A 25,266-nucleotide genomic window follows, 5' to 3' on the forward strand; every position below is an offset into this window, starting at 1 on the left:
TCATGGGGTTTAAAGAAATGCAAAAGATGAGGAATTCATTTTTTTTTTTAAGTGGAATTGTAGTTATATGGACAATAAAACGATATAACAAGGTTCTAAAAAGAAAAGTCATGCAGTGGAAATATGAAATCTTCTTTCATCTCTTCTCATTTAGCTAAATGTAATTGTAATTTGATTCCACAATTGTTTTTCCAAAACTAACACTTTTTAATCAAGGTTTGTTCTTATTAGTTGGTTGTATTATTTGTATTAAATGTTGTCATTGAAAAGTTAGCAGTTACCTCTCAACATTGCCTGCAGGTAATTTTTTTTCTTTTTTTTTGGAGAAATTTGTGCTTTTGATTTAGTAAACACAAAGTAGAATATTTTGACTAAACATTAACCTTGTTTAAGTGGTCATTAAACTATCAGGCTCTAAAACTGGAGAGGAGAGTCCGTCCGATAGTCGAACCTCAGATCCAAGAACAACAGTGCGGTTTCCGTCCTGGTCGTGGAACAGTGGACCAGCTCTACACCCTCTCCAGGGTGCTGGAGGGTTCGTGGGAGTTCGCTCATCCAGTGCATATGTGTTTTGTGGATTTGGAGAAGGCGTTCGACCGCGTTCCCCGTGGTGTCCTGTGGAGGGTGCTCTGGGAGTATGGGGTCCGGGGAGCCTTACTCAGGGCTGTCCGGTCTCTGTATGACCGGAGCAGGAGCTTGGTTCGCATGGCCGGCAGTAAGTCAGACCTGTTTCCGGTGCATGTTGGACTCCGGCAGGGCTGCCCTTTATCACCGGTTCTGTTCATAGTCTTTATGGACAGAATTTCTAGGCGCAGCCAGGGGCCGGAGGGGGTCTGGTTTGGGGACCACAGGATTTCCTCTCTGCTCTTTGCAGATGATGTTGTTCTGTTGGCTCCATCGAACCGGGACCTCCAGCATGCATTGGAGCGGTTTGCAGCCGAGTGTGAAGCGGCTGGGATGAGGGTCAGCACCGCTAAATCTGAGGCCATGGTTCTCGACCGGAGAAAGGTGGTTTGTCCTCTCTCGGTGGGTGGAGTGCTCCTGCCTCAGGTGGAGGAGTTTAAATATCTTGGGGTCTTGTTCACGAGTGATGGAAGATCGGAGCGTAAGATCGACAGGCGGATTGGAGCGGCGTCCGCCATTATGCAGTCGCTGTACCAGTCCGTTGTGGTGAAAAGAGAGCTGAGCCAGAAAGCAAAGCTCTCGATTTACTGGTCGATCTTCGTTCCAGTACTCACCTATGGTCATGACCTCTGGGTCGTGACCGAAAGAACGAGATCCCGACTACAAGCGGCTGAAGTTTTCTCCGTAGGGTGGCTGGGCGCTCCCTTAGAGATAGGGTGAGGAGCTCAGTCACCCGGAGAGAGCTCGGAGTAGAGCCACTTCTCCTCCGCATCGAGAGGAGCCAGTTGAGGTGGTTCGGGCATCTGATCCGGATGCCTCCTGGACGCCTCCCTGGTGAGGCGTTCCGGGCATGTCCCACTGGGCGGAGGCCCCGGGGAAGACCCAGGACACGTTGGAGAGACTATGTTTCTCGGCTGGCCTGGGAACGCCTCGGAGTCCCCCCAGAGGAGCTGGAGGAAGTGGCCGGGGAGAGGGAAGTCTGGGCATCTTTGCTTAGAGTGCTGCCCCCGCGACCCGGTCCCAGATGAAGCGGAAGAAGATGGATGGCTCTAAAACGGTTAAATTATGCTTTAACCAATCATTATCTATACAATTTAACACATCAAAACAATATGGAATCTTGTTCTATTCATTCAATATAACATTACGGGATAATATTGGGAAAATTTGACCTCAAGTGGATTTGATGGTCAAATAGTTTGACCCTTTAACACCAGAGCTTAGCTCCTAAGCCTCACTTAGATCCCACAGGCCCAAATAATTTTATAGACCAATGTAAAATTGCAGTTTAAAGCAAAGATTTTGAAAAAATTGGTAGCAGAGCAATTAGCCTCTTTCTTAGACAAATACACTCCAGTGAGAGTGCTCTTCTTAAGGTTTCAAATGATATATTTATGGCTTCTGACTTTGGTCGTTACACTGTTTTGGTACTTTTAGATCTCTCGTCAGCTTTTGATACTGTTGACCGCAACATCTTGCTGCATTGTCTACAATATGAAAAGGGACTGTTTTATCATGGTTCTCTTCATATCTAACCAACAGAACCTTTGCCATGATTGCCAAAGGTATTACATCTAAAGTCCCTCTCCTGCTTCATGGTGTACCTCAAGGCTCAGCTCTTGGCCCAATTCTGTTCTTACTTTACTTCATCTGCTTGGCCACATTATAAACAAGTTGTAGTGTTCAACCAAAGAAAAAAAAATAAGGAAATATTTTCCTAAAAAATGTGTTATTAGAGATTGTTTTTTTTTTACCAATTATCGCAGTATCGTGATATCGTGAGCCATGTATCGGGTATCGTATCGCGAGGTACCCAATGATTCCCATGAGTAAATGTGCAACTGAATATACTGTAACTGTTTCTCAAAAAGAAGCCGCACGCATCCACAAACTTTCAATAATTTGGTAGCAAATTTTCATGAGCATCAAGTGAAATGCCGTTGTCTTGATTTGTGCTTCTTTCTGTTAGATCTTCAGCAGTTCTTGTAAAAGCCTTGGGGTCCTTTAAACTTATCAGTATGTCCCAGACTCTGAACATTTGGTGGCTAAACCTGTTACAAGCAATCTCAACATCCATCATGATGCACTTTTGCCCTCTCACTCACCCTATGCTCCAACCTCTATCTTCAATATATAGACTGTACCGAAAATCTGACTTACCAGGAATGGTTGTTCCATACTTCATTTATTTACAGCAGTGAAAAATCCAGCCACTCATCTAAATCCACTATATTCTCGTTCAAGGTCATAGTGATGATTTGGTCTATCCAGATTTACGGATAGACCAGTCCATCATAGGGGCATACATAGACCAACAACCACACACAAAGTCACACCTAAGGAACAATTTAGAATGGCCAATTAGCCTATGATGCATATTTTTGGACTATACCAGAGAACCAGAGTGCAGACTCCACACTGGCCAGTATTTGAAATTAAAATCACAGCTGTACAAAATATTTTTTATTACACTTTTTATCAATGTTTGCCAACGTCAATGATTTGACACAACTTTAAATTCTTCAACTATTTGTGGTAAACTGGGTCTCCCTAAACAAAGGAAATTTAGTGTTTTCTTTGCAAAAAATATGACTATTTTTAGTACCTATTGAATTACATCAGAAATTTACTCATAGTTTATTTACTTCTAGAATTAGTTTAAAATTTACCACTAACACGCTAAGAAGAATCTCTTTACAGTTGGTCCCTTAGAGGTAGTAATTTGCTCATAATGAGAGCTGGACTGTGCTTGATGAGTTGCATTACTGAAATTACCAATTTATACCCAGATGGTGCATGAATTTTAATGAAAAGCTATTTATTATTCACAGCAAGTGTTAAACTCCGGTTTTAAATGCGTGTAAAACCGAAAGAGCTGTAGCGGAGGTACATATAGGAGGGGATGTACAAAAGGACGGTATTTTTTACTAAAACACTCATTTTTTGCTTCATAAATACACAAAAATGAGTTGGTGAAATCAGAAATAGTACTGCGTGGGTCCCTTTGGTGGCCCTGACCTCTTTCAAATGGCCTAATTATAACATTTAGCTTTAAAGGGGAATATCTGGTCAAGTAAATGTGGATTGACCCATTGTACTATAACTTACCCTTCAATGATCCGTCCATTTGAAGATTTTTATATGAGGGTTCTCCTTCAATACAGTCACAGATAGTGACTATAAGATGTGATATATTTGGATTAGTCTATGATTTGTAGAATCTTATAAACATGAATGAAATCGAGTCAGAGGATCCCACTAGGACATTAAAGTAAAGACTCATCAAACCGTAGTCATAAAGCTGACACCTTCAGAAAATGTATTGTTTTTTTCAAAACCATGGATCTGACACCTAACTAGACAGGACAAAAAAGGTAAAATTATCTGACTGATAAAAAAAAAAAAAAACCCACAAAAGGTGGTGGTAATGGTAGATTATCTTTAAACCAATGAATTATTATTACATTTTTGGACCGTGGGCCATAAAGGGTTTTAAAATTTGACAGAAGGGTCCTAACAGGAGTAGATTTATGGAGTGTTTTGGTAATCCACCTCATGAGAAAGAAAGAAATGACTGAAACATGCTTTCATTTTGATTGAAAATTACTATATATGTTTTAGAACAGGACATTTTGGAGTTTTTATTTCAAAACTGTGACTTTTGTTTCTCATTGTAGTGCCACCTGCACCAATTGGTCGATGTACCTCAGGAAAAAACAAACTTATAGAAATATTGTGGTCATTTAGAGTTGGAATGATCAGAAAAATGACGATCCGTCAAAAAAAAAATCCACAAAATCTTCCACAACATGACTGCAAAATAACTTTCTGCAAGGTCAAAGTATTTGTAGAGCACCATCTATAGGGATACTCCAGAACTACAGGGAGAATAGAACAATAATGATTTTTAATATATTTTTTTCCAGTGTGATCACAGTTTGCCACCCTTGACTTATCCCTTTAATACAAGAGCTGCCGCCAGTGACACTAAATATTTACCCTCTGACAAACCACAACTCTGTCCGTTTACACGATCAGTATGAACCAGTTGATTCTGACGCTGAGGAAAGCATATTTTCATATCAATTTGTACCAATATACAACATATTACTAATGTAAAGTGTTTCTCTTCAGAATCCGCTGGAAATGCGTTCATTCCGTAAATGTTTGAAGCATTAAGGTAGTCAAAACCAAGGAGCTACAGCTCTGGGGTAAAAGGGGAGAGTTCAACAGAGGAGTAGACCCCAAACGCCCCCAATTGACACCAATCACACAAGTAGAATGGTAGATCATTTATTTGATGGTTTAGCATGGTACTCTACTGAAAAAAGGAGAAGCACACAGAGATACAGTATAAATCTAAGCCTAAATACATTTTTGTGGCAGCACAGAACATTTCACATTCCATAATGGGACCAAGGCCATACAACACCCTCTTATGATTTGTTTTTTTCTGTTTTGTGCTTTTTTTTTGTAGCTTTTTTTTTTGTTACTTTTTAACACAGGCTCACATGGCATAGAGTCATTTCTACGATGAGCTGTTGGCAGTTCTCATAAATAAGGTTGCAAAAGATCTCTGAACCCCTTAAAGTTAAGAGTTAATGCATGCATAATAAATACATATGTAGTAAAAGTTTGTCATCTGTTAGCTTCAGCTTGTACATTAGTTTAAAAACATCTCATACAATGACCTTTTTTATATATTTAACCATAAATCTGTTGACCTTATTTACCTCAAGTTCAGTCTTCCATGACAGCCTTCAATAGCCACAATATCTATCAAGATTTGTCATTGGATTACTGATGTACGGGGACCGTAATATAGTTAAGTAAGCAAATTGATGTGAACTTTTCAAGTATTATTTTTGATGTTTAACTGAAGCTTTTTCCTTTACAAGTCTTTTTTTTTTTTGCACTCAGCCCCATCTACATAGTAGAAAATAAAGCGTTGGTTCACTCAAGATAAAGAACATCCCCTAGCTTGATCTGGTCAATCAACTTGCATTTGTGCTGCAACAATCTGGATACAGTACATTCTGTTTTCTTTGTCATATATCAGATGATAGTCTTTAATCGGTCCGTTTTTCTGTACATGTTCATGCACGAGTAGAAGACGTGAGTGATAATTTGAATGACCAAGTTTGAAACTCTAGAGCAGGGGTCCCCAAACACTTTTGCCGATCGAGAACCACATAAAAGTGACTTTTTATTCCACCCTTAAGCTGTTTAAGCTGTGACGGGAGAGGAAAGACTATTTATTTTTTTTACTTTTTCTTTATTTCTTTATTATTATTTTGCTTCTGTACGTTTTTTGGACGCCTATAGCTCTTCAGCTCTTTCACGGAAATTTAGCTCTTTTTATGCTAGTTTTTTTCCCACCGTTTTGGCAGTTACATAGGATTTGTTGGCTATTTTGAGGTTTAGCAAATATTTTAGCCACACGCAAGCTGTTTTAGCTAATAAAGTCTTTTTTTCCCGTTTTTTTAGGGTAATTTGGAGTTAATCTAATGTTTCGGCTACATGCTAGCTGTTTGATTTTTTTCAGCTTTTTAAGCGAATTGGGAGGTTAGCTAATACTTTAGCTTTATGCTAGCTGTTTTGGCTAAATTACACATTTTACTTGTTTTCTAGGCTAATTTGGCATTTAGCTTTTATTTCAGCTACATGCTAGCTGCTATTCTCTAATTTAGACTTTTTAAGTTTTTTAGGCTAATATTTTAACCCTTTCCTAGCAGTTTTAGCTAAATGACACATTTTACCAGTTTTTTTTAGAGTAATTTGTAGTTTATCCAATATTTCGGCTACATGCTAGCTGTTTGACTAACGTAGGATTTTTTTCAGCTTTTTAAGCGAATTGGAAGCTTAGCTAATACTTCAGATTTATGTTAGCTGTTCTGGCAAATTACACATTTTAATAGTTTTTTTAGGCTAATTTGGAGTTTAGCTAATATTTTGGCTAGATGCTAAATGTTTTGGCTACATTACACATTTTACCAGTTTTTTTAAGAGTAATTTAGAGTTAATTTAATATTTCGGCTACATGCTAGCTGTTTGACTAACTTGGGATTTTTTCAGCTTTTTAAGCAAATTGGAAGCTTAGCTAATACTCCAGCTTTATGCTAGCTGTTTTGGCTAAATTGCACATTTTACTAGTTTTTTTTAGGCTAATTTGGAGTTTAGCTAATATTGTGGCTAGATGCTAGATGTTTTGGCTAAATTACATATTTTACCTGTTTTCTAGGCTAATTTGGCATTTAGCTTTTATTTCAGCTACATGCTAGCTGCTATTCTCTAATTTAGGCTTTTTCAGTTTTTTAGGCTAATATTTTTTACCTTTTCCTAGCCGTTTTGGCTAAATTAGGCATTTTACCATATTTTTATTTTTATTTTTTATGGCAATTTGGCATGCCACTAATATGTTAGTTAGCTAACAGCTTTAGCATTCACTATTAGCTTTAGCCCTTTCAGCTATCAATTTTTTTAGCTGTTAACTTCAGTGTTTCCAATTTCAGCATCTTCAGCGGCCACATTTAGCTTACAGCTTATTGCAGGTGATGCTATATATTTAGTTTTTAAAATGTTTTTGTAGTATTTCTTTCAATGAAGATCACAGAAATTATTTAAAATTTGGCTTTGTGTGGCTTTCTGGAAAACCGTAAATGTTTACAATCAGGCTGTGATTGTTACACTTCTTCTGTTAGCTTGGAAACCGACCCCCATCAGAGTTATGTGGCCCTCACAAGAAAAAGTTCGTGGACCCCTTCTCTAGAACAATACCCAAAGAGTCAGACAGCAGTAAACCTTTTTTTTGTCCACCGACGAACTATTGCATTTTCCAATCTGGCAAGCAGCGAAGTAAATAAATTTCCCATCGACACCTTTACGTCTTGCAGTGTCCCGATCCATTCTCATTGCACACATGCACACTTTGGTAAAAACACCTTCCTTGTTTCTCAATTCCTAATAACAAGATTAAACGTGGGTGTATTACATTCTAATGGAGAAATGATGACCATGGCTCATTATCCTCTCCCTGAAGAATGGATCTGATACATTCAACGCTAGTATGTGCTAATTCAACAGACTGCTTATCGTGGTCCATCTTCGGACTCTGTCAAATCCATTTGCATCACTTTGTTGATGTGTTGCGGGGCATTCAGGAGCTGTAAAATACAGAGCTCAACACACATTACATTTACTGGGGTGGAAGTGCGAGATGGTTGGCAGTTTGAATAGGAATGTACTAGTTAGAACAGAATCTGTTGGGTTGATGCTTGTCATCTTTTCACTAAATACTCTGACGGTAAATAGGCAGTATAACAATCACAAAATCATTTCTGGGTTGCACACTCATTATATATGTGTATATGTACATCTACGTGTGTACACCTTATGTACCTATGTACAAAATCATCCCTCCACAGTATTACCAAAAAAGAATTGGTGTTAATCCAACAGAAACAAGGAAATCAAACACCTGAAGAAGTATAAAAATATCAGAATATTTCATGGGTAAAGTATCTATCGCCCAAAAGGCCCTTGGCAGTTATTTTAAATTAAGCATTTTCTTTTTTTTTTTTTTTTTTTTTTTTTTTTTTTGTTTTCAAAGTGGAAGTTTTGTAAATTTGAGTGCAAATCTGTCACGATCAACTGGAAATTAGAGCTGGACAAAAAACGTGGCAGTTTGTGCTTGTTAACTTTTTCCTCCAGTTTGTCCTACAGAAGAAGATTTTAGCGCCACTTTTACCTGTCAAGAAAAAAAAAAAGAATTTCAAGACCTGAGTCACAAACATTGTGAACCAAAGAGAAAGATCTTCAGCTTGAGCTTTTCAGTACAGATTTACCAGATTAACCTACAACAGAGTATAGTTAGTAGCATGCATTTTATCCACGGTATAAAACAAACGTCAGTCTGTTTTTGTAAAATTGTGCTGTAAACCAAGGCAAACCACTCCGATACATGACAAGCATAGGGCAGTGCATAGGGAACTTTAGGGTGTGACCTCACTGAGCTGCATTAAAAGTGTGAATTAGAGAGGTGCCAAAATTACGCCAAGCATTTGCAGTTTTCAGCTTTACTTCATATAACCTAGTTCTGTTGACGTAAATTTGGAAGAGTCAATAAATTGTGAATACAAAAAAAAATGTGTAATGATGTAAAAGTTATTCTTAACTCCAGGAAACCTATAACCAAAAGTTTATTGGACTATCCTTGCCAGTTTAATGGTTAGCAATGGTAGAGAATATCTTGATGGAAACCTAACCAGGAATGCAAACACAGCAAGTTGGATAGTGAAGATAGTATTTTGAGTATCTGTTCAGACTTTCTCTGACGCTACGTTCACACCGGGCTTGGAAATGTGCATTTGAGCAACCGGCGTCATTAAAAAGTCTGTATGTATGAATTTAAATGCGTGTATCGGACTTGAGTTCACGAAGTGTTATGCTAGTTTTTAAAGGGCCCATACCGTGAAAAAACAGCTTTTTAAGCTTCTAAGTGTATTTTAATGTTCATTCCTCGCTCTAAACAAGTGGTATTTTGATCCGCTCACACATTTCAGAGTAATCCTCTGAAACAGGGGTGTCAAACTCAATCGCACACGGGGCCAAAATCCAAAACACAGCTTAGGTCGTGTTAGGGCCGAACTGGATAAACATTTATTGAACACTCTAAAACTATTTTTTTATAACTTTAAAACTGTAACTTTTTAACATAGTTATGAACTAGATATATAGCATTACCTGTGATAATGCTAGTGTGAATGCTGTAAGCTGAATTTGGCCACTGAAGATGCTAGTGCTGATAACTGAAGATGCTGAAATTTATAGCTAAAGAGGCTGAAGCTGAGAGTCAGCTAAAATATTAGCTAAATGCCACATTAGCCTAAGAAACAAACAAAAAAACGGAGATTAGCCAAAACAGCTAGCATGTAGCCGAAAAAAATAGCTAAACTTAAAGATATCCTAAAAAAACTGGGAAAAGAGCCTAAATTAGCCAAAACGGCTAGCGTGTAAATATTAGCCTAACTCCAAAACAGTCTAAAAAAACCTAAAAAGAAAAGTGTAAATTAGCCAAAACAGCTAGCATGTAACTGAAATATTGGCTAAACTCCAAAAAAGGCCTAATATATATATATATATATAAAAATAATTAAATTAGCCAAAACAGCTAGCATGTAGCTAAAATACTGGCTAAACTCCAAAAAGGCCTAAAAAATATAAAAAAAAAAAAAACTTAAATTAGCCAAAACAACTAGCATGTAGCTGAAATATTAGCTAAACTCCAAAACAGCCTAAAATAGTCCAGAAAGCTATCAGAATGCCAATTTTTGAAACTTTAAAACATTTTTAACATAATCATGAATATTAAAAAGGCAGGAAATTTTATTCCAGAACAAATTCAAATAAACCTTCATTAACTATCAATATTTTACCCTCCATAAAAATATGTTTTCTCAAATTTATACAAGTTAGAAATGAGCACAAGATAACATCGGGCCATTAATGACAATAAAATAAAACGATCTAGAGGGCCTGAGATAATTACCCATGAGGGCCGGATCCGGCCCCCGGGCCTTGACTTTGACACATGTGCTCTAAAACCTGCAGCCCCTCCCATACCCATGAAAACAAGCGGGTCCTCACAAGCTTACATTATAGATTGAGAACAGCCCCTTTCAGGAAGAGTTTTTTAGTGTTCCTTTGGTAATGTATTATCATATATATAGTTTACGTTGAAAGAAAATCATGGTATGGCCCCTTTAAGTCCGTCCAAACACAAGGCAATTGAACTAATCAGGGACTCTGATGTGGTAGTGACGTATGGGTAGTGTCCTTTTCAAAAGAGCTAACCAGTTGAAAATTGAAAAAAGTGCTGCGAAGGAAAACGCTTAGAACAAGATTCGGACCACTTTGGCATCTCACACTAGTATTTGGTAGTCACAGACTTAAGTGAAAACGCCATGAAAGCGCGTTCTTGAATGCACCACACATGCCCGGTGTGTACGTAGCAAAAGAAAGTCTGCAAAAACCCACACAATTCATATGTATTCATATTCATATAATAATTGTGAGGGTTATAGATACGATCTGACTTTTTGGAAGCATGACTGCCCATTTACCTGTGAGGGTACATGCACATTTTTAATAGTCTGAGATGTTTGAGCAACAGAAATTCACAGACTTTTATTTATAATTGTGCACCTCAAAGTAATTCTGAGCTGTTGCAGCACTGGCCTCTTGTGTAAAAGGATTATTTTTTGTTAAAAAATCTTTTTTTACTGCCTCTTTGTGTTTGTTTTTGTAATACTGTAATACTGCAGTAGATCACTTGCTGGCATTGTATCTCACTATTTACATGTTATTGAGAGGGCAAATGTTAGGAAATAACTTTCACAAGTCGCATTTACAGTACATAAAAAATAAAAGAGCCTCAGAACAGAGGATTCAAACGCTAAATAAAAAACAAATTAGGTGAGAACTTGGTCCAAAAACCTTGTAGTAGTGCAGTACTGCAGTCTTTGACTCCACATTTTCAACTGCGTATAAAAAAAGAGCGAAAAAAAGGAATGAAATAACAAAATCAAACAACATCAAACAAAGCAGTCCAATCAGACATAGTAGAGCCAGTAGATGAGATTGAACAGCGAGAAAACTGAAGGGAAGATGATGCGTGACCAGCGGTCGATGGCGTTCACATCGGTTAGGTCTGGGATTTTGATTTTTAACTGGGAGGACCGCCTCCGCAGGCGGCTGCGTTTCATTTGAGCAGACCGGTCCAAAGAATGGCGGCTGGCGGAGCGGGGTCCGATCCCACCGCTCTGCTTTCGGTACTGGATGTGTGACGAAGCCGTGCTGTCCAGTTGGACCATGGACTGAGAGTTTCTAATGTCTGCCACGCTTGTGGTGATCTCACCACCAGCTACCTCGTTGTGGATCTCAAGGGTGGTCAGCAGGATGTTCCCATGGCCATGGGGTTCCGCCTAAAGGGAAAGAGACGTGGAGAAGGTTTAGATTTTCACTGTTTCAAAACAAATACTAAAAAAAGATACTTAAATTTGTGTGATATTTAAGTCAACTTTATTTATTTGTCTTAAAACTATTTTAAAAAGCAGTACCTTGAGAGCAACAAGAACTGACCCTTGTTTGCCTCAAACCAAGGGTCTTGGTTCAGTTGCAAGTGAACCCTGATGTGGTTCATCTCATCATCTCATTAGCAAACTAATGAGCTAGTGTAACATGAAAGCTGTCCTTTCTTAGTAGACGAAAACAAAAGACAGTCTGCACCCTAAACCAAAGAAGAACTAATAGGGATGTAGTTGGAAGATGTCTAATAGCTACATGTCGTATATAGAGGTGAAGCCAACAAACTCGTTCCTAAGGACCCCTCCGCATCAAAAACTGATTTTTAGGTGTCCCCATTGGACGTTTTTTGACTTGCTGGCTATTCCAATTAAATCTGGGCTTCAAACCAATACTAGTCCAGTACCAGGTACCCTAACCTTAACCCAAGTACCAGACGCATTCCACACCGGACACAGATTGTAATCATAGTCCATCCGGTACTGGAACCGTGTTGGAACGTCAGTACCGTAGCCACACAGTACCGGTTTGTGGACCGAGTTAGGGTTGGGGTACCAGGTCAGGTCTAAGGTACCAGTACCGGCTGAGTCCTGAGGACCGATCCGTGTCCGGTACCGCATCTGACAAAACTCCCGGACACCTGATTTTATCGGAACACCCAGGACGTCAAAAATTGCCGAGTTGGGGACACCCAAAACATCAAGAAGTGACGCAGAGGGTTCCTTAACCATGCGTCCATATGTGAAGAGTTGGGACTATGAATGTGTTGGTGGAGGATCAGGAGCTTTTTGGACAGAGGTAGAGGGTTTGGCCTCTAAACCAGGGTTCAGTTTTCAGTCTGCCTGCCCATGTTTTGAAGTGTCTTCTGGCTAAACACTGAGCCTTGTGGGTGAATCAGTGAAGGAAGTGTGACTGGTAATCTCTGTGAAGAAGGTGCAGAAGTGTGTATAAATACACATCGCTGTCACTGTTTGATAGTCAGATGACCATCTGAGATAGCCAGTTTTAGCTACACCGTAGAAAGTGAAACAGATCACTTAGCAAAAGTTGTGTAATTTGCTACATTTGTAAATGTTAGTTTTTATCAAATTCAATATTTGAGTTGAGTAAACTATTAACTCAAATTTTGATTTGATAAAAACGTATAATTTTATCAAAGTTTTATCAAACACAGGATACATGCATGTGATAGTCAAGTCAAAGACAGATCCACAAACTGTGAAGTGCAAATTCAGTTATTCATGCAAATGTAGTGGCTGGTGGTTCCACACTTCCCTCAATGAGTTGTACTATTTATCAGGTTTTTATTTTTATGATATAATAAAACAAAGTTAGGAGCAAATACACCATGATAGAAAAACTAGCTACCTAAACATAAATACTGGATCTATGAGTACCGTACATTCTGGACAATAAGGCACACAGTAAGTTCTTTCTTTTTCTTGAAAAACTACTTTTCTGAGGTGCTCAAAAATCTGTTTTGCACTTTCACCAAATTGTGATCACTGAAGATAAACAGGAAAACATGAATATTAACACAATTTGCTTGAAAAAATTCCCATCAATCTTCTGGCCAATCACCTGCCTCTTTGCCCTCTATAGGCTTTCTGGATTTTGTCGTCTTCCCATGTATGACTGCTTTGTTTTGCTTTAGGCGCCCCACAATCCACTGCTCCGTTTGTTCAAAAATAGCCCAGTCATTGTCCTTTCACTGATATAGTCCAGTTCAGCTGACCATTCAAAAAAATTCAGTACTTTTGGGCCAACAGAAATTACATGTGGAGTGCCCCAAGGCTCCATCCTGGGACCACTTCTATTTAATTCTACATGCTCCCACTGGCCCAGGTTATAAAGAACAACAACATTAGCTACCATAGCTATGCAGATGACACACAGATATATATTAGACTGACACCAGGAGACCGAGGCCCTGTACAGGCTCTTGGTAAATGCATTGAGGACATTAATGACTGGATGTGTCACAACTTACTTCAATTAAACAAAAACAAAACTGAGGTTATTCTCTTTGGGGCTAAAGAAAAAAGGTTGGACGTCACTACAGAGCTTCAATCTATTCAACTAAAAACTACCAACCAGGCCAGAAACTTGGGTGTAGTGATAGACACAGACCTAAATTTTGATGAACACATTAAGGCAGTCACTAAATCAGCCTATTATCATCTCAAAAATATCTCAAGGATTAAAGATCTGATGTCTAAGCAGGACCTGGAGAAACTAGTGCATGCTTTCATCTTTAGTCGACTTGATTACTGTAACAGTGTTTTTACAGGACTACCAAAAAAATCCATCAGGAAACTGCAGCTTATTCAGAATTCTGCTGCTCGGGTTCTCACAAGGACCAAGAAAGTAGACCACATCAGTCCAGTTCTGAGGTCTTTACACTGGTTACCTGTCTGTCAGAGGATAGACTTTAAAGTCCTGTTACTGGTTTATAAAGCTTTGAATGGTTTAGCACCAAAATACATGACTGACCTCCTGACCCAGTATGTACCAGCCAGACCTCTCCGGTCATCAGGATCCGGTCTTTTATCAGTTCCTAGAGTCAGAACTAAACATGGAGAAGCTGCATTCAGCTTCTATGCACCACAGATCTGGAACAGACTTCCAGTCAATGTGCTTCTTTTGGAATGAACTTAATCGACTTTTCTGTTTGCACATACTATAAGAATTTCAATTTACATCCTTCAAAGTTGTTTTTTTAATTCATTTTTGGCTTAATCCCATTTCTAGTTTCTTATAATTCTGGCCACATTTTTAAATTTCAGATTGAATATTCCTCCTGGTTTTGTCCCACTAGATTCCAGAAAGAACATTTTAACACTTGCAGGGGTTCATCTTAATGTGTCTCAGGGTTTCACCCGTGTCCTGCTAGGATTTTATACATGTTCAGCAAATCTAGATAATCTCCTCTAGAAGTGTCTTAAAGCCGCCTTTTTAATTTCAGGTTTTTGTAACCAGCGTTTAAACCCTTTCAAGTTTCATTAGCGATAAATGCTAAAAAATATCACACAATTTAGCAAAACATTAATCATCATCAATAAAACTAAATCGTGAAAAATTACCAAAAATTTAAGGTTAGTTTCTTTGTAAGTTTCTGCATCATGTGCTACTTTGATTCAAGTGTGACTTCACATCAATGCTGTCACCGTACTCAATTTATTTAAATGTTAACCAAACCCTAAATTAACTTTTTTTTAGCTTTTGACATCTTAAAAGTGCTGTCTATTGGTCATTGCCAAATTTTTGACTTATTTAATTCTTGAAAATATGGTCAAAACCGTCTGTGTGCTGCCCCCTTAAGGTTGAATTGAGGTATTACAGTTGAATTTTGTGATTGGTCAAATCATGTAAGTTTCAAAAGTCTGACGTCATGATCTACAGCTCCAATAATGATAACAGTCCCGCCCCCAAGCCCCACCCCTCTGACTGGATTCTCAAATTTCGTCTGTGGGTGGAGTCAGCCTCCAACTTCCTGGTTTGGTTACCCTTTAATGCTTTTTTTTTAAACTAGTTGTGAGAAGGTGATGTACACTTGTACACTAACCTTCCCCTTCATCCATCATTTTTTTTAACTACAAGGTACAAATATATCCATCCATCCATCTTCTTGACCGCTTTGTCCCTGTCGGGGTCGCGGGGTTGCCGGAGCCTATCCCGGCTACTGATGGGCGAAGGCGGGGTACACCCTGGACAGGTCGCCAGTCTGTCACAGGGCCTCAATCACACACACATCCACTCTCACATTCACACCTAGGGGCAATTTAGAGTCACCAATTAACCTATGAAGCATGTTTTTGGACAGTGGGAGGAAGCCGGAGTCCCCGGTGAAAACCCACGCATGCACGGGGAGAACATGCAAACTCCACACAGAAAGGTCCCAGCCGGGATTCGAACCGGGGCCTTCTCGCTGTGAGGCGAGAGCGCTAACCACTTGCGCCACCGTGCAGCCGGTACAAATATATAAAATCCTAAATTATCCTGTCCTTGCATGTACTGTATTTTCAAGAATATAAGTTGCAGCTTTATTATAGTTTAGCCAAGGGTGTTTTTTATACTAAGGAGCTACTTATTTGTAATTTTTGTCCCATGGATTGGCTCATATTTTCATTAATTTCCCTCTGACAACTGGTTGCCCTCTAGTGGTTGTTTCCACCAAAAACCACTAGAGGGTGCTGTATGTGTGTATCAGTATTTGCTACTGACACACGGGGCCAGAAGAAGAAGTGTCGTCCAAAACAAATATGGAGGGTAATCTGATTGTTTTCCTTTTAAACTTTGATATTTTTCCTATTTGCATTATTATTACTCTTGTGTTTGGCAGATTTGTTCTGAAACGTCAGACTTTTCTCCCAAATGTGCAACTTATGTATGGTTTTCCTCTTCTTGATTTGACATTTTTTGCTCCTGCAACTCATACTCCTGTGCAACATATACTCCAGAAAACACAGTACTACCTGAGACTATTTTATTTGGCCTGGAACAGCTTGCATCTAATTGTCAAAATCTAAAAAAAACCTTTGCAGGAAAGCTACATTTTTCACTTGGAATCTCACTTTATTGAACGTTTCACAGATTCTTAAAGAAATTTAAACTAGAATGTAGAAAATGTTTCATCTCGTGTTTTGCAAAATTGGTAGGTTAGAGTTGGTCGTTGGTTACCAGCTTCTCACAAAATTGTCTTACACTCTTAGAATCATTAACATTAAATTCTGAACCATTTAAAACATATTTTGAGAGAAATTTGTAAAGAACTCCCCAACATTTGAAGATATTTTGGAAATTCCTTGCAATGCAACCTTTATAATATGGTGTCTCTATGTAGTTCAGGAATACCCAGTAATGGGGTCCCTGGACGGACTATGTAAGGGGCTATTTCTCCACTTCCTGACATGCGTCATGAAAGAAATGACTTTTCATGATAATGAGAGAGGTTGTACAAGAAGCATGCACTAAGAATGAGCTCTGACGACAGGAAACGGCATCAGGTCGAGCACTTTTCACAAAGCAAGCATGAGCGTCATCTCAGAAAGTCAATGTTATGGAGATGCCTTCTGTTGCTTATACATGGATGGAGAGGCTTTTTTGCATCAAGGCAAAAGGAAGTTTGATCACATCCATGTCACTTGATGGCGATGGGCAGAGCTGACTTGAAGAGTCTGGAGGTAAAGCAAAAACACAACTCACCGAGCGTGAGTGGCGAAGACCTTTAACCTGATTGGACCGTTTAAGCGATGCGGTCCTACTACCTGCCTCCTGAGGAAACGAAAATATTCAGCCACATGTGGGGACATATTTACCTGAAACGGATTCGTCTTTGTTTTTGAAAGGCAAAGATGGAATCACAGACAATTAGAAACTCCACATGCTCCTCTTTAGAAAGGTGTACCCCAGGGCTCAATTTTAGGCCCTCTTTTATTCTCGCACTTTGGCTATACAAATGATAAATTGATTGACATGCAAGTATACCACATGATTTTGTGGACTCCTCAGGAATCTAGAGATGCCAAATGTTTTTTTACACCTACCCTTGCTGCGTCATACTTGGCTGACCTCTCGTTATTGGCCTTCTCTGCTTTTTCCGCCAGCTTCTTTTGCATCTGAGGGCCCCTCCCGAAGAAGATGTAGTTTACAAAGGCATACTCGAGAAGAGCCAGGAAGACCATGACGAAGCATCCCATCAGGTACATGTCGATGGCCTTGACGTAGGGGATCTTGGGTAGTGTCTCTCTCAAGTGAGTGTTGATGGTGGTCATAGTCAGCACCGTGGTGATCCCTATAGAGGAAGGACAAATATTTTGAGTTATACTTTTTCTGAAATCTAACAAAAGCTTGACTTTATCTGCACATATGACCTTTCATTTACTTAAACTGTCCTGGAAAACTCTTCCTTTTCATGTTTGTTTAACTCGCATGAACACTCGAGGCAGGTATGCAGCCTCTGCTTCATTGAAATTCAAAGGTCTGCCTTAAAACACCAAACTGTCCCCTGGTCACTGAGCAGAAATGAATCATTAGCATAGAGCCGCATGTATCTAGCTCCCAGTTCTTGTTAACCTTAACCTCTAGGGGGAAACAAATGACCTTCCATATATGAGGCACGTTCACACCTTATGTGTTTTCATGATGAAAAGAGAAGAGTGAAGCCATGTTGCTCCTACTGTAACCTAAAATGACCATATGTGACCAAGAGGGAGGAGCCAGAGAGTTGTATTAGAGACAGCAGGGTTTTCAGATGGACCGTGAGGAGGCTGGGCCAGGTGGCATTCAAGGACCATCTGTCTTTTACGCTGCACTTCTTGCTTAGTAGTCAATTCTAAATTTGTCATTTAACCCCCTCATATATAAACAGTTTTCGTATTTGGTGTAATAATCACATAAATGTGGCCCTCATGTCAAAATTGGTAAGATACTGAATTAAATGGCTTTAAAATATTTATAAAACATTTTTTTTAAGTCATTTTTGTTGTTTTTCATGAAATTAGAGTAAAAATAAAGCTAAAGTCAATTCAAAACCAACAAAAAATTATAGTAGGACTGTATGTTGACACCAAATGTTGACTTTGTAGTTTTTCTTGTATCTTTATAGTTTCTTGTTATAGAACAAAAAAAAAGTTGTAAATATCTAAGGAAATATTCTACATCTATTAGTGCTGCCACAAACGATTATTTCAATAGTCTACTAATCACCAATTATTTTTTCCGATTTGTCGACTAATCAGGTCATGTGCAAAGTGGATGTAAAGCACACATCTTAACCATCATTCGCTTTAAACTAACTAAGAACTAGATACATAGCATTACTTGCGAAAATGCTAGTGTGAATGCTATAAGCTGAATTTGGCTGCTTTAGATGCTAGTGAAGATAGCTGAAATCACTGAAGCTGAAAGGCAGCTAAAATATGAGTTAAATGCCAAATTAGCCTAAAAAACAGAAAAAAGCCCAAGTTAGCCAAGTAGCTAGCATGCAGCTGAAATATGTTGGCAAAACTCTAAATTAGCCTAAAAACAAAAAAGCCTCAATTAAATGAAATAAGTAGCTTGCAGCTAACATATTTGCTTAGCTCCAAAATAACCTAAAAAATTTTGAAAAAAGCCTAAGTTAGCCAAAACAGCTAGCATGTAGCTGAAATGTTAGCTAAACTCCGAAGTACCCTAAAAAACCTTAATAAATGCTAAAACAGTCCAAAAAGCTAGCATAATGCTATTATAACTTTCCATTTTACAACACTCTGAGTCTGTGTAATGTACAGTAAAGACTAATCGACTATTAAATTAGTTGTCGACTATTTTAATAGCCGATTAGTCGTTGATTAGTCGACTAATCGTGGCAGCTCTAACATCTATAAGCAAAACTAGCCAGTACTATGCAGAAACTGACTACCACTAGTTACTGAATGAACGAAGTGTCATGGCATACATCGTTCATAGGTTTTAAAAAGAAGTTACAAATTTTACAGGGACTTGACAGTTTTTGAATTTTTGACGCACATTGGCAGGCGAGTGGCAGGAAGGGAGCAGCACAATAATTGACTGATAGGGGGGTCTCCAAGGTCCCCAAAATAGTGCGATGATTGCCCAATTTCAGACACCGTGCGATTGTTAGGAATCTTACTGCACCAGCACAGGTACTCAATGATGGCTGTTAACATGGCGACCAATTGACAATTTGGCGATCTCGGCCACCATGGGTCCAAATGGGGACACCAAACTGAGACTCTTCCTCCAGTGAAGACTCCTGCTGTGGTTGGATCACTTGGACCTTTGCTTTCTTTAACACTGGGGCTTTGTGGGTTTCTTGGAAGGCTTGTTGGCTGAAAATGTGTAAATTGTGGTCATTATTGGAGTTGCGAATGACCAGTGGTGTAGAATGGCCCCTTTTTTGGCCCCAGTTGATATGGTCGGCCGGCATATTTACACATCATCCAGTCAGAGGTTCTGCCGCCCTGTGGCCGCCAAACTGTCGCCTGATTTTGTAATGGCGTCAACCCACCGTCTACATTCATAACCGCCAACAATTTTCAAATAAATCTTGAAGATTCTGCCAATACCTCCCGGTTGCACGATGACCGTTGTATTTGTGACCTACAGGAAAGCTTCTTGTTTGTCATTGTTAGCGTCAACCATGGTATGCCAGTAATCAAATTTAGGCCTACCACGTTTATTTGTAATGGCTAATAAGCTGTCCATCATTTTAAATATTGCAGGAAATCCAAACACCTTAGTCATAAAGATGGAAACCCTGACCTTCTACAAAGCTGCCCGCTGTCTGATTACATATGTACAGCAAACATATCTCTACACCTTTATTTAGTAATAAATGTAGCTCGTCAGGGGTAGCATGGCCACAGACATGACTTTTGGTGTATAAGTGTGTGTCATAAAACGGCGTAAAGACGGGAGGAAGAGTCAGACGGGTGGGAGGAGGGAGCAGGATAGCTAAGGTCAACGTAGCCCTTAGTGTGATTTATCGACACATTACAAGGTTAGCACCACTTGTGTACGTGTGGGCATGTACGTGTGAATGTGTATGCGCTCCCATGCTTCACGTGTGTGAGATTTTGTGATTGGATGGGTTTTTTTTGTACCCTGCGACAGCCTTGTTCTTTATAGGTGTTCTCTCAGCTGAGCCATTACTCTCTGTCCTTCATTGCCTCCTACCCACGCCTCTTTCTTTCTTTTTCTCCCTCCCTTGCTGCCCATTTAGACATTTTAATCAAGGGAGCAAGCGCCTTTAGGCTTCTCTTCTTTTTCATCCCGCCGTTTCGCTCTCCGGTGAGACGTGTAGCTTCGTAGGGTTTCTCTTGCGACGTGTTTTTGCCTTCCCTACTCCTACCTCCTGTATCATCCCTTTGTCCCTCACCTAATCTCTCCTACTCGGTCTCCCTTTGCATTTATCCAACAAATCTCACCATTATCTAGAGGGGGTCGCTTACATTCTTTGCCAACCTCTTTTTTTTTTTCTTCTGTTTTATGTCCCAGTCTCCACTTTTAGAGCTGGAACAAAGGCGCATAGCAATCACCTTCAATCGCCTGTCCAATGTGTCGATGCAAGACAGCTCAATGTTAGGAAAAACTTGACATGTAAAAAGACTTGAATGTTGGAAACCAGATTCCAAATAATGCTACTCAAACACTTTAGATCACATGATCATTAGCTTTTTTGGCTAATTTAGGCTTTTTTTTAGTTTCTTTTTAGGCTGTTTTGGAGTTTAGCTAATATTTCTGCTACTTGCTAGCTGTTTTGGCTAGTTTAGGCTTTATTTGTAGTTTTTTTAGGCTGATTTGGAGTTTAGCTTATATTTCTGCTACATGCTAGCTATTTTGGCTAATTTAGGCTTTTTTTTAATTTTCTTTTTAGGCTGTTTTGGAGCTTAGCTTATATTTCTGCTACATGCTAGCTATTTTGGCTAATTTAGGCTTTTTTTAAATTTTCTTTTTAGGCTGTTTTGGAGTTTAGCTTATATTTCTGCTACATGCTAGCTATTTTGGCTAGTTTAGGCTTTATTTGTAGTTTTTTTAAGCTGTTTTGGAGTTTACGTAATAATTCAGCTACATGCTAGCTATTTTGGCTAATTTAGGCTTTTTTTAATTTTCTTTTTAGGCTGTTTTGGAGTTTAGCTAATATTTCTGCTACATGCTAGCTATTTTGGCTAATTCAGGCTTTTTTATTTTCTTTTTAGGCTGTCTTGGAGTTTAGCTTATATTTCTGCTACATGCTAGCTGTTTTGGCAAATTTAGGCTTTCTTTTTAGTTTTTTTAGGCTTTTCTTTTTTTTTTAGTCAAACGAATATTTAAATGCTAGGTGTTTAAGCCAATTTAGGTTTTTTTCAGTTTTTCGAGGCTAATTTGGCATTTAAATAATATTTTAGCTGGCTATCCGCTTCAGCGTTTCCAGCCGTTAGCTTCAGCATTTTCAGCTATTTGCTTTAGCGATTTCAGCTATCAACTTCAGGGTTCTTAACTATCAATTTCAGTATGCTCAGCTATTAGCACTAGCATCTTCAGCTATTAGCAATAGCATCTTCAGCAACCAAATTCAGCTAACAGCATACAGCATATTTTGAAGTTTAGCTATTTTTTTTAGCAACATGCTAGCTATTTTAGGCTTATTTGGTATTTAGCTAACATTTTAGTTGGCTATTAGCTTTTGTGGATTTAGCAATCAATTTCAGCATCTTCAGCATTAGCATCTTCATTGGCCAAATTCAGCTTACAGCATTCATACTAGGACTATTACAGGTAATGCTATAGATCTAGTTCATAATTATGTTAAAAAGTTATGGTTTTAAAGTTTTAAAAATGTATTCTTAGAGTGTTTAATAAAAGTTTATCCTGTTCGGCCCGGATTTTGGCGCCTTGTGCGATTGAGTTTGACACCCCTACTTTAAATGATTGCTTGAGTAGTAGAACTTAAGTTTGAAGCTGACAGAAACTTTGCAAGGTCTGAAAGATCAAAGTTGTCTTAAATTACACAGAAAGTACCCTCGTGCCAGCTCACAGCCCGAACATTCATGTAATATGATTACAAACGAAGGGCATGACTATGAGAATTGGTTTGCAACCAGATTAGCGCTTGAGCTGGTAATTCGTACCTCTGAAATCCATTGAAACTGCTCAAGAAAATAAGATTCTCCTTCAAACAATTCAATTGTTTGCCTGCTGCCTGCTGGAATTGATTCCCTCTTGATCATTACACTGCTCTTACTGGCAGGATGGCACACACAAAAGAGCGATCTCGCACACACAACCCAGATACCTGCTGAAAGCTCACAATGGTCCTCCGGTTGCTCTCAGCTGTTGAGGCGCACGCCGGATATTGCAGCTATCCATTTGCTCACAAACACTCGAAATCAGACAAATGATTCCGAGCCTACAATTATGACCGGATATTGCATGCATGCCTGAAGGGAGCGGAGAAAGACACCAGGCATTATGGATGATAAAGGAATCCACACACACACACTCCTGCAGATAACAGGCAGCAGAGATGAAGGCTGCAGCAAGGTAATGGACAAATGTTTTCCAAAAAGCATTAGGATGCGTTAAGGTCATTACTGCTCCATTATCTGTCTATGCAACGATGATTGAGGGGTCAAAGCAGCTTTCAATTGTTAAAGGAAGATTGAAACATTTGGCCTCAGACGCAGAGATTTGTAGCTTTGGTCCCTGATGACCTCCTGCCTCCTGGAGGTGATCAGTCATTGGGTTGTCAACTTGTGTCAATCTGCTTCTCAGAAAAAAGATCCTAGTATTGATAGATTAAAAAAAAGATATCTTTAAATGTAGCCTTAAGTTAACCGATTAAATGAGATTGTTGTGTTCCTCCCGAAAGTGGAACTTGCGTATCAGATACCACAGAGTAATGAATAAAGCTTTTGAGGCTTCTGTCGGCTGTTACTTAGTGTTGCTTCTTAAATTTCATCCCTGCATTCACAAATTGATCCTAAAATGTTTTAGACATTTCTATGGAGTATGGAGATACTATTGAGAAGTCATTGGCCAAACTTGCTCGATATAAGCAACCTCACCCCACACTAGATTTACACTGGTCTGTCTCCCTTGTGTTGCGTGGGGAGTCCATCTAATGACCGCCGGTTAGTTTATTTGGTCTATGATGTATCTCCGGTCCAGAATAGTTCCAAAACTTTGTCAATGAGGCCACATGTCCTCTCCGTCCTCACAGAGTTCTTGTGAAGTGTCATCAAAGTTAAACTTTTGTCATCCATGGAAAAGCTGCACACTGGTGTTTTCCGTGGTGTTGTCGTGCATTGTCGCATGATAACGTCACTGTAAATATAACATAAAATTTTATACACATTTATTCTGAAACTATAAAAGAAGTTTTTATTCTGCGTTTCTCTGTTTTTTGCCACTGAAAATGAATCCGTAGCATGAGGACGGACGTTGATGCCGACTAGACTGAAGCAATGTAGACATTCCAGTTGGTTAAAGGGTCACCAAACAGTAAATCAACTTTTTATGGCTGTTTATCTCTATAAATGGGGCTTTCATTGCCACATTTTTGACAATTTAAAATACATTTGTTTAATTCCTGAAGTTATAGTCTAAAGCCGTCTGTGTGCTGCCCCCTACAGGTTGGAACGAGTTGTTACAGTTGAATTTTGTGCTTAGTAAACTGGTGTAAGTTAGTCTCCTAGCTTAATAAATAACAACGTTGTCAGACATTTTTTGCACTTCCTGACTCATGGTGCCTAAATTACCAGTCTGTAGCAATTATTGTTGACACATAACTCTATTGATATTTAAAAAAAACGGCAAACTAACATTTGAAACATTTGAACATTGTTTAATTAAATCAATTTAAAATAATTTTTGATCTTAACTGAATTGAAAATCTTCTTTACATTGAGCTAATAGCTCTTCCACTATAATTATGTTTTGATCTATTTTCAAAGTGTTCACAGTGGTCTTTCAAATATGATAATCCCATTTTAGCCAAATTTAAAAAACTGTCGTTTTCTAAGACATTGAAAATTTGGAGATTAGCTTCTATTTTAGCAACATGCTAACGTTTTTGGCTAATTTGTTATCTACTGGGGTTTTAGGCTAATTTAGAGTTTAGTTTCTATTTTAGCAAACTTGCTAACGTTTTTGGCTAATTTTTTATCTACTGGGGTTTAAGGCTAATTTAGAGTTTAGCTTCTATTTTAGCAACATGCTAACGTTTTTGGTTAATTTGTTATCTACTGGGGTTTTAGGCTAATTTAGAGTTTAGCTTCTATTTTAGCAACATGCTAACGTTTTTGGCTAATTTTTTTATCTACTGGGGTTTTAGGCTAATTTAGAGTTTAGCTTCTATTTTAGCAACATGCTAACGTTTTTGGCTATTTTTTTTATCTACTGGGGTTTTAGGCTAATTTAGAGTTTAGCTTCTATTTTAGCAAACTTACCAATCTTTTTTCGCTAATTTTTTTTCTACTGGGGTTTTAGGCTAATTTAGGGTTTAGCTTCTATTTCAGCAACTAATTTAGTTTACTGAGGAATTGTATGCTAATTTGGGGTTAACTACTAACATCGTGATGTTTTCGGCTAATTTGTTATCTACTGAAGTTTTTTTGGTATAGTTTAGAATTTAGCTTCTATTTTAGTAATATGCTAGCATTTTTATTAATTTAGTTTACTGATTAATTTTAGGCTTTGTGGAAGTTCAACAAGTAATGGAGCAATGAGCTAGCTTTTATTTGGGCTAATTTAGCCTCTAATTAAATGATTTAAGCTAATTTGGAGCTAAAATTTTAGCAATATGCAAATAATTTTGGCTCATTTGTTATCTAATGTAGTTTTTAGGCTAATTTGGAGTTTAGCTTTTAATTTAGCAACATGCTAACATGTTTGGCTGATTTAATTTACTGAGGAATTTAATGCTAATTTGGAGTTCAGTAATTAAGCAACAAGCTAGCTTATCCACAAATTACCTAAAGGTAAAAAGTAAAATGTTTTAAAAAATCCCATTTTGAGAAATGCTCTTTTCTTTTTATGTGTGCTTCTGCTTGTGCCAAAAAAAGAAATAATTCATAT

The 25,266-nt window shown here is 38.5% G+C and overlaps 1 protein-coding gene across 2 annotated transcripts in view; it reads right to left on the reverse strand.

The window, feature by feature from the left end:
* Positions 1-10,024: 10,024 nt before the first annotated feature.
* LOC112160021 (gamma-aminobutyric acid receptor subunit beta-3) overlaps positions 10,025-25,266 on the reverse strand; it is a 56,698-nt gene continuing 41,456 nt past the window's right edge. Inside the window, exons 8-10 of one of the 2 annotated variants that reach the window (XM_024294330.2) lie at positions 17,253-17,500; positions 16,912-16,980; positions 10,025-11,606 (exon numbers count right to left, since the gene is read on the reverse strand). In XM_024294330.2, the coding sequence (XP_024150098.1) occupies positions 11,235-11,606; positions 16,912-16,980; positions 17,253-17,500 (689 nt within the window). In that variant the 3' untranslated portion in view covers positions 10,025-11,234. The remainder of the gene's footprint in view (positions 11,607-16,911; positions 16,981-17,252; positions 17,501-25,266) is intronic. The other variant, XM_036215496.1, reaches the window with a different exon arrangement.

This window comes from Oryzias melastigma, linkage group LG2 (assembly GCF_002922805.2).
Source record: "Oryzias melastigma strain HK-1 linkage group LG2, ASM292280v2, whole genome shotgun sequence".
Lineage (NCBI taxonomy): Eukaryota > Metazoa > Chordata > Actinopteri > Beloniformes > Adrianichthyidae > Oryzias > Oryzias melastigma.